The sequence below is a fragment of the Musa acuminata genome, chromosome BXJ1-6, assembly GCF_036884655.1.
Source record: "Musa acuminata AAA Group cultivar baxijiao chromosome BXJ1-6, Cavendish_Baxijiao_AAA, whole genome shotgun sequence".
Lineage (NCBI taxonomy): Eukaryota > Viridiplantae > Streptophyta > Magnoliopsida > Zingiberales > Musaceae > Musa > Musa acuminata.
Genome location: NC_088332.1, coordinates 9,991,403 through 10,004,796, shown reverse-complemented (window position 1 = coordinate 10,004,796; position 13,394 = coordinate 9,991,403). Strand labels below are relative to the sequence as shown.

The window sequence follows — 13,394 nt, the reverse complement described above, 5'->3', positions numbered from 1 at the left end:
GTGATGACATGTAATAGGATATCAGCTACCGGTTTCGAGGTGATCGGTGTTTTGTGGGAGAGGCTGAAGTGATGCAGAGGATGGGAACCGATGACGACGGCTACCAGGCGTCCGACATGGTCGAGACGGAGAGCGTGGGCAGCGACCGGGTGGGCTTCAGTGGCCCGCTCAGCAAGCGGGGGAGCCGGAAGAGCGCCCGGTTCAACCTGCCGGCCTCGTCCGCCGCCGCCGGGGAAGACGACGAGGCGTACGTGGAAATCACCCTGGACGTGCGCGACGACACGGTGGCGGTGCACAGCGTGAAGCCGGCGGCCGGAGCAGGGGGAGGCGAGATGGAGGACCCGGAGGTGTCGCTGCTGGCGCGGACGCTGGAGCGGCGGTCGGCGTCGTTCGGATCGTCGGTGATCCGGACCGCGTCGTCGCGTATCCGGCAGGTGTCGCAGGAGCTTCGGCGGCTGGCCTCGGTGACGAAGCGCCCGACCGCCGGCGGGAAGGTCGACCGGTCAAGGTCGGCGGCGGCCCACGCGCTCAAGGGGCTCAAGTTCATCACCAAGACCGATGGCGCCGCCGGGTGGCTGGCCGTCGAGAAGCGCTTCGACGAGCTCGCCGCCGACGGCGCCCTCCCCCGCTCCCTCTTCGCCCAGTGCATAGGTAATTGTTCTCTTCGTCTATGTACTACTACTGCTACTTCTTCCTCCTCTAATTTGGGAGCAAACCGAATGGCGTAGGCATGAAGGAGTCGAAGGAGTTCGCAGGAGAGCTGTTCGACGCGCTGGCGAGGAGAAGACACATCACCGGGGACAAGATCACCAAGGCGGAGCTGAGAGAATTCTGGGAGCAGATCTCGGACCAGAGCTTCGACTCCAGGCTTCAGACCTTCTTCGACATGTACGTAATCGACTGATGAATCCACGAGTGATAGGACTGCAAGTCACCGCGACATCTTCCCCCCTAACTCGCTGTCTCTGCTTTGCGCAGGGTGGACAAGAACTTGGACGGAAGAATAACGGAGGAAGAGGTCAAAGAGGTAAGCAATTAAGACCGTGTACCTTCTCCATCTGAAACATGGAAGTATAATAACAACGTAATCGAACACACGGCGCAGATCATCACCCTGAGCGCCTCGGCCAACAAGCTGTCCAAGATCAAAGAACAGGCGGAGGAGTATGCCCGGCTCATCATGGAAGAACTGGATCCCAACGATCTTGGCTACATTGAGGTGATTGTTTGCTTCCTATTTGAGCTTGAAAACGAACGAATCCCATGATCGCCGTTAACCGAGTTGAGAATTCTTTGGGTGGTCATCAGATATACAACCTGGAGATGCTGCTGCTGCAAGCGCCGACGCAGTCGATGAACATAGGGACGACCAACAGCCGGAACCTGAGCCAGCTGCTGAGCCAGAAGCTGAGGCCGACGCAGGAGCCGAACCCGCTGCGGCGGTGGTACCAGCGGGCGAGGTACTTCCTGGAGGACAACTGGCAGCGGGTGTGGGTGATGGCGCTGTGGCTCTGCATCTGCGCCGGCCTCTTCGCCTGGAAGTTCGTGCAGTACCGCCACCGGGCGGTGTACCACGTCATGGGCTACTGCGTCTGCGTCGCCAAGGGCGGCGCCGAGACCCTCAAGTTCAACATGGCCCTCATCCTCCTCCCCGTCTGCCGCAACACCGTCACTTGGCTGCGCACCAAAACCAAGCTCGGCAAAGTCGTCCCCTTCGACGACAATCTGAATTTCCACAAGGCAGGTTACTCTTGATGAATCCATTCGCATTCTTTCGCAATGGATTGCCGATGGCAATTGATCGATGGAGTTAAATGCAGGTGATCGCGGTCGGCATCGCGGTGGGCGTGGGGCTGCATGCCATCTCCCACTTGACGTGCGACTTCCCGCGGCTGCTGCACGCGACCGACGCGGAGTACGAGCCGATGAAGCCCTTCTTCGGGGACACCAGGCCCAACAACTACTGGTGGTTCGTGAAGGGCAAGGAGGGGTGGACGGGGGTGGTGATGGTGGTGCTGATGGCCATCGCCTTCACTCTGGCCACCCCGTGGTTCCGCCGCGGCCGGGTCAGCTTGCCCAAGCCCTTCAACCGGCTCACCGGGTTCAACGCCTTCTGGTACTCCCACCACCTCTTCGTCATCGTCTACATCCTCTTCATCGTCCACGGCTACTTCCTCTACCTCTCCAAGAAATGGTACAAGAAAACGGTAGGTGCACATCCACGGCGACGGTACTCTTCTTCGTCTCGATTACTTGGGCTAAGTAGCATCATCTCCGTGTCATGTTGTGGTGGATCAGACGTGGATGTATCTGGCGATCCCGGTGATACTGTACGCGAGCGAAAGGCTGGTGAGGGCATTGAGGTCGAGCGTGAGGCCGGTGAAGATACTGAAAGTGGCAGTGTATCCCGGCAACGTGTTGACGCTGCATGTGTCCAAGCCGCAGGGCTTCAAGTACAGAAGCGGCCAGTACATCTTCGTTAACTGCGCTGCAGTCTCCCCCTTCCAATGGTAATAATCGATGCTGATCTCGATGTCAAATAGACAGACCTCCTTCGCAGTCTCCAAATTGTAGTAACAAGGTATGCGACAGGCACCCGTTCTCCATCACCTCGGCTCCGCAAGACGACTACATCAGTGTGCACATAAGGACGCTGGGCGACTGGACCAGGCAGCTCAAAATGGTTTTCTCAGAGGTATGTGGTGCTCTGGTGATGTGGCTTCGAAGGTTTCAACAGGCGTCGGTAACGCAAGCTTGGTGTTGTTCAGGTGTGTCAGCCGCCCACCGGCGGGAGGAGTGGATTGCTGAGAGCTGACTACGGTGATAGCAGCAACAATGGGATGAATCCAAGGTGAGTCGTGCTTATCCCGACCCTCGTTGCCTCTCTCTCTCTCTCTCTCTATTCACGAGAATCTGCTGGAGTTGCCATGTGCCTGGCTGCCCTATGCCTGCTGCTCTGCAGCGAAGGTACGGGACGATTGGGACCGTCAGCATTGACTGCCCATCATCCCTAGAGGGGTGGGTGGGAACTGACAGGGTGGGCGGTCCAAAGTTCACATGTCAAACATGCAGTCGACAGATCCTGAACGCGACCAAAGGTTGCGCCGATTGGGATCTTTCGTCTTGTTGCGAGAAAAATGGGGACTCGGTGACAGGCAGGGATGGGAGATGTTGGGCATATGCAGAGGATTAATAAGAATTGGTTATTTCAAAGAGATTAATCGCACTTGTATTACGCTACAGCTTTCCGAGGGTGCTGATCGACGGGCCATACGGCGCACCGGCACAAGACTACAAGAAGTACGAGGTGGTGCTGCTGGTGGGGCTGGGCATCGGGGCCACCCCCTTCATCAGCATCGTCAAGGACATCGTCAACAACATGAAGCAGTTGGAGTCGCTGGGGCTGGGGGACGTGGAGGAGCAGGACCTGGAGAACCGGGGGGGAGGCAGCAATAGCAACAGCGGACACCACAAGAGGGGCGGGTCGACGTCGACATCGGTGTCGGTGTCGACGTCGTCGTTCAGGACGCGGCGGGCCTACTTCTACTGGGTGACGAGGGAGCAGGACTCGTTCGAGTGGTTCCGGGGGGTGATGAACGAGGTGGCGGAGACGGACAAGAAGGGGGTGATCGAGCTGCACAACTACTGCACCAGCGTGTACGAGGAGGGCGACGCCCGCTCCGCCCTCATCGCCATGCTGCAGTCGCTCAACCACGCCAAGCACGGGGTGGACGTGGTGTCGGGCACCCGCGTCAAGTCCCACTTCGCCCGCCCCAACTGGCGGAACGTCTACAAGCGTATCGCTCTCAACCACCGCGAAAAACGAATCGGTATGCTCCCCGGTCTTGTCTTCCCTTTAAAGAAATTGGTCACCATATTGTCACGGACAAACTTCTAAACAAGGTGTTGGATGTAATGATTATGTATGTCCGTGTCGTTTGGCATGTTCATGCCTTGTACAGAATGTAAAGGGGCAGCCGAAGGCTTATAAGTCCCATGTTAGTTGGGTTGGTGGCCTCTTTAGGCTTGTAAATAAAGGTTGTGTCATGTAGACACGTGCGAGAGCTTTTCGGTCTGTAATGGACCATTTTACCCTTTGTTGTGCCACTGTTCAGAGCTTGTAAAGTCTGTTTGTAATTTGCTTTGTCTATGAAGTGTTTTTCGGACATGTTTGCTTGTGGATCCCGTTTGAGGCGTTCTCTTTAACCCGTTCTCTCTTTTGTTGGTCCTAAGGGACAATGGGAGGCTTCGGGGAGGCTGACCTTTGCGGACGGACGCGCAAGGGTGCCGCACGACTTAGGCAAAACCAGCTAAGTCCGTGTCATATGGTATCAGAGCGGGACAAGCACTCATAGAAACACTTGACATGCAAACGTGGGGGACCTAGCGGGGCTGCGTTGAGGGCAGTCAGAAACGCGCGACCGTTTGAGGGAAAACGGGCATGGAGATGTAGGGAAAAGAGTCGCTCAGAGGAGCGGGCATCTGAAATTGGCATTCAGAGGATTGGCCAACCCTTCGCGCAAGAGGCACCACGAGAACAGGCAAGCTTGGAAAAATTTGGAGCGCACAAAGGTTGGGATGGCTGAGTTTGAGCTACGGCTCAACGTTGACAACTATACTTGATGGTGCTCTAGGCAAGCGAGGCGCTTGGCAAGAATGAGACCATGCAAGGTGGAATGAGTTGTGCAACGACCAAAAGAGTTGTGCAAAGCTCACAGAGGTGAGGGGAATTGCTAACTCGAAGAATTTGGTACTCATGCATGGGCTTGTATGCGGACGACGGAATGTTCGTGGCCATCCCAAGGCGACCGAGACTCGGCGCCATGGAGCATTGAAACATTCTCTTTGGCAAGCGAAGGATACGTCCGTAGGAGGCTGAAGTGTGCAATGAGTTCAGCATGTTGCTAGGCCTTGAGGGGTACAGTGGGGGCTGTATTGACGTGGAGTCGCAATCTAGCAAGTGCGTTTGCAAGAGGCAGAACAATGCACAGTTTGTTCAGCAGATCGGAGTAGTCCAAGGGGATGGTGGTCTCCGAAACGAAGAGAGATGTTGCTCCAACGGGACAGTTATCCAGGAGGGATAAGTCTCGGCTCTCCAGAGGGAGAATCATGTGAGACGGACTTCACATGTTGAGGAGGAGTACCTCACAAACAACAACTCCACGAAGCTCAATGGACCGAGCAAGCAGCGAGGAGTTGTCACATGATCTCGCTCGAGAGAATGCATGGGTGGATGCATTGCGAGATCAAGTGGGGGAGCGACCTGAAGCAACTTAAATGAAGGCACACTTAGAGTCGATATGGAGATCGGACTCAAGGGAGGGCTGACCCGTGGAATGGTGGGCGCAAGGGCCACCATCGACTCAATGCAAAAACGAGGAGCGGAGCAACTGGGGTGTAACTTGGCGAAGTACCCAAGCCGCATGAAGGGAGCCAGCATAGAAGTTGGAACATGGAGCAGAGGCACAGCGCTTTCCCTAGACAGAGGTCAAGGACATGAACTCTTGCAGAGGCAGGAGTAGAATCATGCTGTTCCATGGGTCCTTCATTCTGACAGAGCGAACTCATCTTGCATGGTGCCAAAGACGAAGGGAGCTTCGGGGCACATGCACCTTATCTCGGAAGAACATTTGATGGAGGAACTAAGGCGACTCAATTTGCGGAGGCGGAGTTGAGTTCAGAAGGCCTTAGCACGGGGCAAGAGGACGCAGAGGCGGGTACTCTTGAAGAATATGCCACAGTGTTGTCATTCAAGTTGCCATGAGGGAAGCGGTGCGCAGTGGAGATTGTGCTGGTAGGGGCAGAGGCCCAGGATCCAGGCAATGGTGCACAATTTACAGCGAAGTCGGTGGACTTCGGGAGCTTCTAGGCGACGGACTGTCCTAGAGCGGTGCTTCATCTAGGTGTGGCCCAAGAGTGGGTGGATGAAGGTCGATTGCCAAAGGAGCGAACAAAATCGAAGGTGGAGGAGACCCTGCGATGTATTGGCAGAGGCCACACATGGAGGGTTCACAATTCGAGTTTATTCCACAAGGATCAGAATGCAATGGAGATGTCACCAGGAGGCGACATGGTGCAGCGGATCGTGGTGGGACAGTTCATGGCAATGCGATACACACGACAGAGTCCCGTGAGGGATGAGATCATATGGAGGTATGATCAGGAGCTACTGGGAGCTCCGCTTCGGTGAACAACACGACGGCAAGAAGGGCTATGGATTCAAGGAGTGAAGGCCATGGTACCGCAGAGGCGGGTCTTCCGTGCGTGCATCGAACTTTGCATCGGACGAAAACCTTGGTCATCAGCATATGGGGGCTGTGTTCCACTAAGGGAAAAGTTCGAATGCAAGTACCAGTGAGTTCCATGGGAGGGACTTGATCATGCAGAGGTATGATCGAAGCAGCTGGAGAGTTGGACTGCTCCAGAGCTCATATTCGCTTAAGGGAGCCCGACAGGTCAGAGGACAAGGTCGAGTAAGCGAACGTTGCTACCAAGGAAGCTAAGGAGAACAGAATCGGTGCAAACCCTACAATGTGATGGCAGAGGCCATGCATGGGAGTTGCAGTCTGTCTTTCCATCGACCAAACAGACTGCTTGGAGAACAGAGATGTGTTGAAGCAGGAGGTCGAAAGGGGCGAGGAAGCGACGACAAGTCCAGAGGGACTTAGCTACCCAAAATCAAGCAATCAGTGAGAATGGAGGTGGACTCAGAGGAGTGTCACGAAGGCATATCTACTGATTGTGAAGAAAGGGGATGTAGATGCGAGGCGACGGATAGTAGGGCCATGGGCATGGCAGCGCCATGGTACCGCAGAGGCGGGACTTCCATCAAAGTCATTGATCCCTTGCTCTCACGGAGGGAGAGCGCTTGGTCGTGAAAGGGGCCGAGGAGGTGGAGCATGCAGAGGCAATCTCCAAGTACCGAGACAAGGCTGAAGGGCAGAGGCCAAGAAACTTCGTAAGACCGGTGTCAACAAGTTTCTCATCAAGATAGCCGTAAGTGAAGGACTTCGGGTCATGCAAGAGTGCACGACCAAGGAACGAAGCAAGCAGTACGCGGTGCTGTACCTTTGCTACTCAGTGTAGTAGGCGGCAGGGTTGATGGAGAAGACGGTATAATCCCAGAGGCGACCTCATCTATCAGAGAATTACTCCAAGTTGGGGTGAAAACTTCCTGCATTCCAGAAGTTCAATGGCATTGAGAAGGTGAATCACAGTAGCTAACTCAACGCAAGGAGTGCAAACACTTCAAGTGCTTCAGAAGTGTGAGCAAAGAGCAGGCGAAGGCCAGTAACCAGCTCGATGCATGAAGTACAACCTCGAGGAGGCGGGCGAAGTCAAGTAACCTTTGCCTTCTCAACTCTTAAGAGAATGGGCGAAACCGAGTACCCCAGTTCTCTTATCTATCCAGCAGAGGAGCTCTGCACAAGTTCAAAGACCCTTCGAAGAGAATGGAAGACAACAGTTGTCAAATCCTCACCAACGGTGATCAGTGCTACTGAGAGTAGATTGTCCGCTTCATTTCCCAACGAAATGCCAATCGAAAGCGGAAGTGATGCGAACCTACTTGGATGTGACAACTAACTGAAAGAAGAGTCAATGAGCATATGTTGTGGAGGAAGGACCCAAAACATCAGAAGTTTGCGAGGCGATGCTCGTTAAAGCTCCAACAAGCATCCACCCAGTTCAAGCAGCATGTGGAATTTTTGAGAGACTGGCGCAGTAAGGATGGTCTTTTCCTTCATTTTGGTGGATCCGCAGGAATCAACGAGGATCAACACAACTCAGCCAACCCCACACCAGAGTCAGAGTCATTGGCGAGTTGAAGCAGCATGGCGGATCAAAGGTTCGACTACTCAAAAACAGCAGCGGAGAGCAGCTGGGAGCCAGGAGGCGCATTGCAGCTGGAGCAGAAGATTGAAGACTCAGCAAAGGCGAAGAGTTGCAGTGTTCACAAAGGCTTCGACGAGGACGTCGAAGGGATAAGTGGGGGAGAATGTCACGGACAAACTTCTAAACAAGGTGTTGGATGTAATGATTATGTATGTCCGTGTCGTTTGGCATGTTCATGCCTTGTACAGAATGTAAAGGGGCAGCCGAAGGCTTATAAGTCCCATGTTAGTTGGGTTGGTGGCCTCTTTAGGCTTGTAAATAAAGGTTGTGTCATGTAGACACGTGCGAGAGCTTTTCGGTCTGTAATGGACCATTTTACCCTTTGTTGTGCCACTGTTCAGAGCTTGTAAAGTCTGTTTGTAATTTGCTTTGTCTATGAAGTGTTTTTCGGACATGTTTGCTTGTGGATCCCGTTTGAGGCGTTCTCTTTAACCCGTTCTCTCTTTTGTTGGTCCTAAGGGACAATGGGAGGCTTCGGGGAGGCTGACCTTTGCGGACGGACGCGCAAGGGTGCCGCACGACTTAGGCAAAACCAGCTAAGTCCGTGTCAATATGGTACTTCATACACATGCATGCTGCCGAATTATTGCCTCTCTAGTTTATTAATGTTCAAGTGAAGTGGACTGCAAGCATTAGATTAATCGTCATGCTGGTAGTAATCTAATCGGAAATCAGTAGCTTGCAACCAACAGCAGCTTCGTATTGACTTTTAGTGTCCTTTATCGTTATCGCTTATGACAATGGTGTGCAATTTCCTACGCTCATTGACAAATATTATACTGTAGCTGTTTGGACTCGGGGCTAACCTCGCCAAAACTTTTGTGATTCCAGGCGTGTTCTACTGCGGAGCCCCGGCGCTGACGAAAGAGCTACGCCAGCTGGCTCAGGATTTCACGCATAAGACCACGACAAAGTTCGACTTCCACAAAGAGAACTTTTGATCCACCGTATCTCTCTTAGACACACACCACTAGCTATATAGCAGACCGTACAAATACTATTATACTCTGGATGATCATCAAAAACATTGGGTCGTTAGATCCATATAGAGCACGCTCCTTAACTATTTTGTACAGTATCATTTATTTGTCCTTTTTTTTCCCCTTCTTTTTCTTGTCTACTCGTATTCATCTTTATGCTAGATTTGATAATCCTAGATAGTCTCCTCGTTCAACGCCAAGGACTGAGTTAAGCCACCAACGTTTACTTTGGGAGGGGCTAGAGATCATCTACAGACCTTTTAGTCAGTCATAGATTTGATGTATGAGGATGAATTGGTCCACATCAATCAAGGACTGATGAGCCAATAAGACAATTTGAGGGACATCCTCGGGCCAAAAGGAGCAATGTAATCTGTCCTTTGAAATTTGTTAGCTTGTCCTCGTTTACTGAATTGTCGATACCACCTGCTTGCTTGTGCTACATCACATCGTATGGTTAATCCCATCTACCTCGGCAAATTAATGCGCACCAGTCACGGCGTTTATAACCTCTTATACGAAAATTAGTGTTGCTTTGTTGAACACTGACATCTCGTCATATCAAATTCATCTCGAATCCACCCATAGTTAGTATTTATCTGAATCCGTCGCCACCCAATTAGCGAGCACTCCTATCCAAGTAAGTTGATTGAGTAGGCATAGGGTATTTATTCCAACGAAATCCAACCGGTTGCCATCTATGATAGAAACAGGTAGGTATCCTCCATTTTCGAACTTTGACTAAACAACCTTATTTCATTTCAAACCCGACTCAATTATTTATTTCTATTCATACCCATCCTAAATTCAATTGGCAAATACTTTAATACAGATTAAACAAATCAAATAAGCATGAACACGCTATCCTAATATCAACAATTTGACTACTTAAATGCAGATATCAACAACAACAAAAAAAATAGTTACTTAAAAAATAGGAGAATGAAATTCTTACAGCAGTCTCATGCGGAATTTTCCCTGCATTAAGGTTGTCGGTTTTGTAACTAATTCCACACTTTTGATGGGCACTATTAAGGACCTCCGACGCAGAGAACACAAGCGCTCTACAGCGACCTGCAAATAAACGAGAGGATTTAGCACACACATATTTACACAAACATATTTCATCGGGTCAACATGGTTCATCCTCAAAAATCCAACTCATCTTTATATTATCTGATTTGACAGTGATTTGACATTTGTCAACTTTTTAGGGACCGAAATTTTAATCAACAGTATTTGATAATTTGGGATGAGTTCAGATAGGTTCTCTGTGGATGGGTATGACAATAAAATTTAAGACAAACTAACGAGAAAAGTTCAACCAAAAACTCGACAGTAATATCCTCATCAATTATCTAACATTCATTATCATGGTATGTGCCACAATTTTTTAACTGCTAATCACTATATTATACTTTTCCTGTTCTTTTTCATTAAGATAAAAACAACTAGTAGGGTGAAAGTTGAATGAAAGATACTAAGAATATATATTGACCACATTGTCTCCCACTACCAGGTTCCAGTCAATGGCTACCTATCAAATGGGACAAGAAAGTTAGGAATCACCGAGGAAACTGCCTAACTTCACAAACTGTGCATCCCAATCAGCCTTCACATCACACATAAACACGCCCTAGAAAACCAGTAGGAGTCAAGTCTAGATGCAACATGAAACAGACACCAAAGTAGATAATGCAATTACAAATAAATTATACAGAGAAAAAAAAAAAACAGAGCACAAATATTAGGTTATAATCTGACGTTAATGCTACTGTTATTACTAGGCCGGTCAGATCTCTGCACATAGTTTTATTCTAATGTATCATGTAAAGAAAAGCACCTATGAATAAATTAGTTGACATGAGAAAGATTCACCAACCCCTTCAAGCACCTATATGGTTTTCAAGGTTTCGTGGTTAGCCAGCAAACCTAAATGGAACATGATTGTTCTGGACCAACAGGCCATGGTGTTGTACATGGGTCTTATAGGCACTATTCTTAATGAAATTAATGACCATCATGAGATAACAGCTTTGTTGTTGTTGTAGGCTTTTGTAAAGCAATAGAGCAGAATAGGATTAATGCATCTATAACTTTAAAAAGAAAAAGCAGTGTGATAGTTTTGGAACCACCAGCAACTATGAAAATGATTCCTCTTAACAATACTAGAATTGAGTCAGATCTCCCATTTAGCACCATGTTTTTGTGGCAGACAGATCATCAATGGCAACCAATCAAAATCCTTGAAGGATATACTTAAATCTGCAAACACAAGAATTGTTGTTGATGGAATAGCATTTACACAACTCTAAAAATGGTAAAACACACACATGTCCAATTTCAGTTGCATATCATAAAAAATTTAAAGTTTCTCCACTAACCTTTAACTGCCTGGTAGTGTTCCAGTAGTTGGATTGAGCTCAAATCAGTCGACACATATGGCTTTTTGATATACCTGTTCAAGAAATTCTTTGATATGGATCGACATATTTGCCTATGAATTTTGTTGCTTTGGTTCAACCCCCCGGTAGTGTTTTTGTAGTTAGTTTGGGCTCAAAATCAGTAGGCACATATGGCATTTTGATATGCCTGTTCAAGAAATACTTTGATATGGATTGGCATATTTGCCTGTGAAATTTGTTGCTTTCGGGCTTCCAACAACTCCAGAATTTTTTATGTTTTATCATCTGAAGGTATAATCTGAGCCCATAGATTTGGGTTTACATGAAAGTCACTCATCTCAATTCTTGCTTAGGTAGCATAAGGTGTTATTATTTGACATATATGGAAGAACACTAACTAGATATTAAAATAACTAATCGTGCAGATGCATCTAGTTGTCCGAAATGCTCTTCTGATGAATAGCTGCAACTTAAAATAGAGTATTCTAGCTAGCAATAAAAGATGAATATACCTAAATTGGCAAGCTCAGTTATACCAGCCAGATTAGTTGAGCATGAAGCCTTAGAAATTGTACTCTCGTAGTTCAATCTAAAAGCAAATCGAAGCATACGACACACATCAAGGCAAAGAGTGTTGAAATTCTCTTCTTTAAAACACATATTTTATAACTTTATTATGAAATCCTACAAATCATGCAAAATTGAGTCAAAAAGACAACTTCTTACCTCTGTCAAAGAAGATGATACAGAGTGCTCTACTCCTATGTATCACAACCACAGTTGCCTACTATCAGAAATAAGCATGGTTTCCTTAGATGCAGCAAGCCTCTGCAGCTTCCATAAACTTATGACTGTCACATGCAAGGGTTGTGAAATGATAATTAGTCATAAGAAAATCACTCCTACAAACTGAAGTCAGTACCGATAGACATACTCAAGTAGGTTCACATTTTTGCTCCAATTTTTCCTACGGATTCATGGCTTTCCATCCACAGCTTAGTAGTTTTCTATTGTTGCAGACTATAGTAACCATGGGTCTAAGAAGCCAATCAAGACAAGTATCAAAAAATAAAAGAAAAACTGATATACAGAACATCTATAACTAAATAGTATCGGTAGAGCCATCACCACGTGCTAAAAAAAGTTTATTCATCAACACTTACAACATTGTTGATCAGATCAGATGCCCCTAACTCATATTGCCCATATTTGGTCTGTTGTGTTGATTCACTGATCTACAACTAAAAAACATCGAGTGATGCTCAGCAAATTGGAAACCGATCAAGGTGAATGAATAATAATAGAAGAGATTATATATATAATTAATTAATTAATTAATTAATTAACATCTCTAACAAGCCTGTTTTTACTGTGCTGCTTAAAGTTTCTTGAATCCCGACAACAAACTTTGCCATCATATTGCATGTATTGACACCTTTATTTAATTGATCTTCCTTTTTATTTTCTCTCATCTCTCTCGATACAATCTGTTGTGTAACAAAACCAACATAGACAAGATTGACGTTCTGAAAAAGAAATATTGCATCTGTTGTCTAACTAACAGATACAAAAAACTTCTTTCAACAGTTATTTCCCATCCCGTACTACTTACCAACAGACCGTGCCGAAAGGCTGATGAATGCTTAAGAAAAAAGCCATCAAGCTTCGAGCATTCCATGGACTCAAGGCAGACTTCTTCCGGCCCACCAAAAACTAAAAAACTGACCAACAAAGCGACTAACGGGGAACATGTAGTGGACCAAGGAGACTACTGACCTGAGGTTCTTGGAATGGAGACCCTTCAGACATCTCGCGACCAACGGCAACCTTCTCCAAGAGAACAATAACTCGAGAATGAAAACCCTTGCCGAACTCGATGCTGGAGGAACTTCCCCATCGCTGCTTCATTCTCCGCTATAAGAAAGGGCGAGCAAAAGGGCGGTGAAGGGTTTGCAAGAGAACAAGAACTCCAAAACGGAGACCCTCGCGGAAGTTGATGCTCGAGGATCTTCTCCATCGCTGCTTCGTTTTCCGCTACAAGAAGGGACGAGCACAAAGGCGGACGCGACAGAGTGGAGTACGGCCCGAGTTCGGTGAAGGGTTTCCAACAGAACAA

The 13,394-nt window shown here is 48.4% G+C and overlaps 1 protein-coding gene across 1 annotated transcript; it reads left to right on the top strand.

Moving 5' to 3' along the window:
- Positions 1-9,002, top strand: LOC135676158 (respiratory burst oxidase homolog protein B-like). The gene is made up of 11 exons (XM_065187022.1): positions 1-651; positions 729-888; positions 979-1,027; positions 1,106-1,219; positions 1,309-1,740; positions 1,821-2,207; positions 2,299-2,510; positions 2,593-2,695; positions 2,769-2,851; positions 3,244-3,830; positions 8,725-9,002. The coding sequence occupies exons 1-11, from the start codon at positions 72-74 to the stop codon at positions 8,832-8,834; spliced, it is 2,817 nt and encodes a 938-aa protein (XP_065043094.1). The 5' UTR covers positions 1-71; the 3' UTR covers positions 8,835-9,002.
- The last annotated feature ends 4,392 nt before the right edge of the window (positions 9,003-13,394 follow it).

Bases quoted from the DNA above. Each gene is read 5' to 3' on its own strand.
- LOC135676158 (XM_065187022.1), top strand. From the start codon at position 72: ATGCAGAGGATGGGAACCGATGACGACGGCTACCAGGCGTCCGACATG. The intron at 889-978 runs GTACGTAATCGA...TGCTTTGCGCAG, and splicing joins CTTCAGACCTTCTTCGACAT to GGTGGACAAGAACTTGGACG. The intron at 1,028-1,105 runs GTAAGCAATTAA...CACACGGCGCAG, and splicing joins CGGAGGAAGAGGTCAAAGAG to ATCATCACCCTGAGCGCCTC.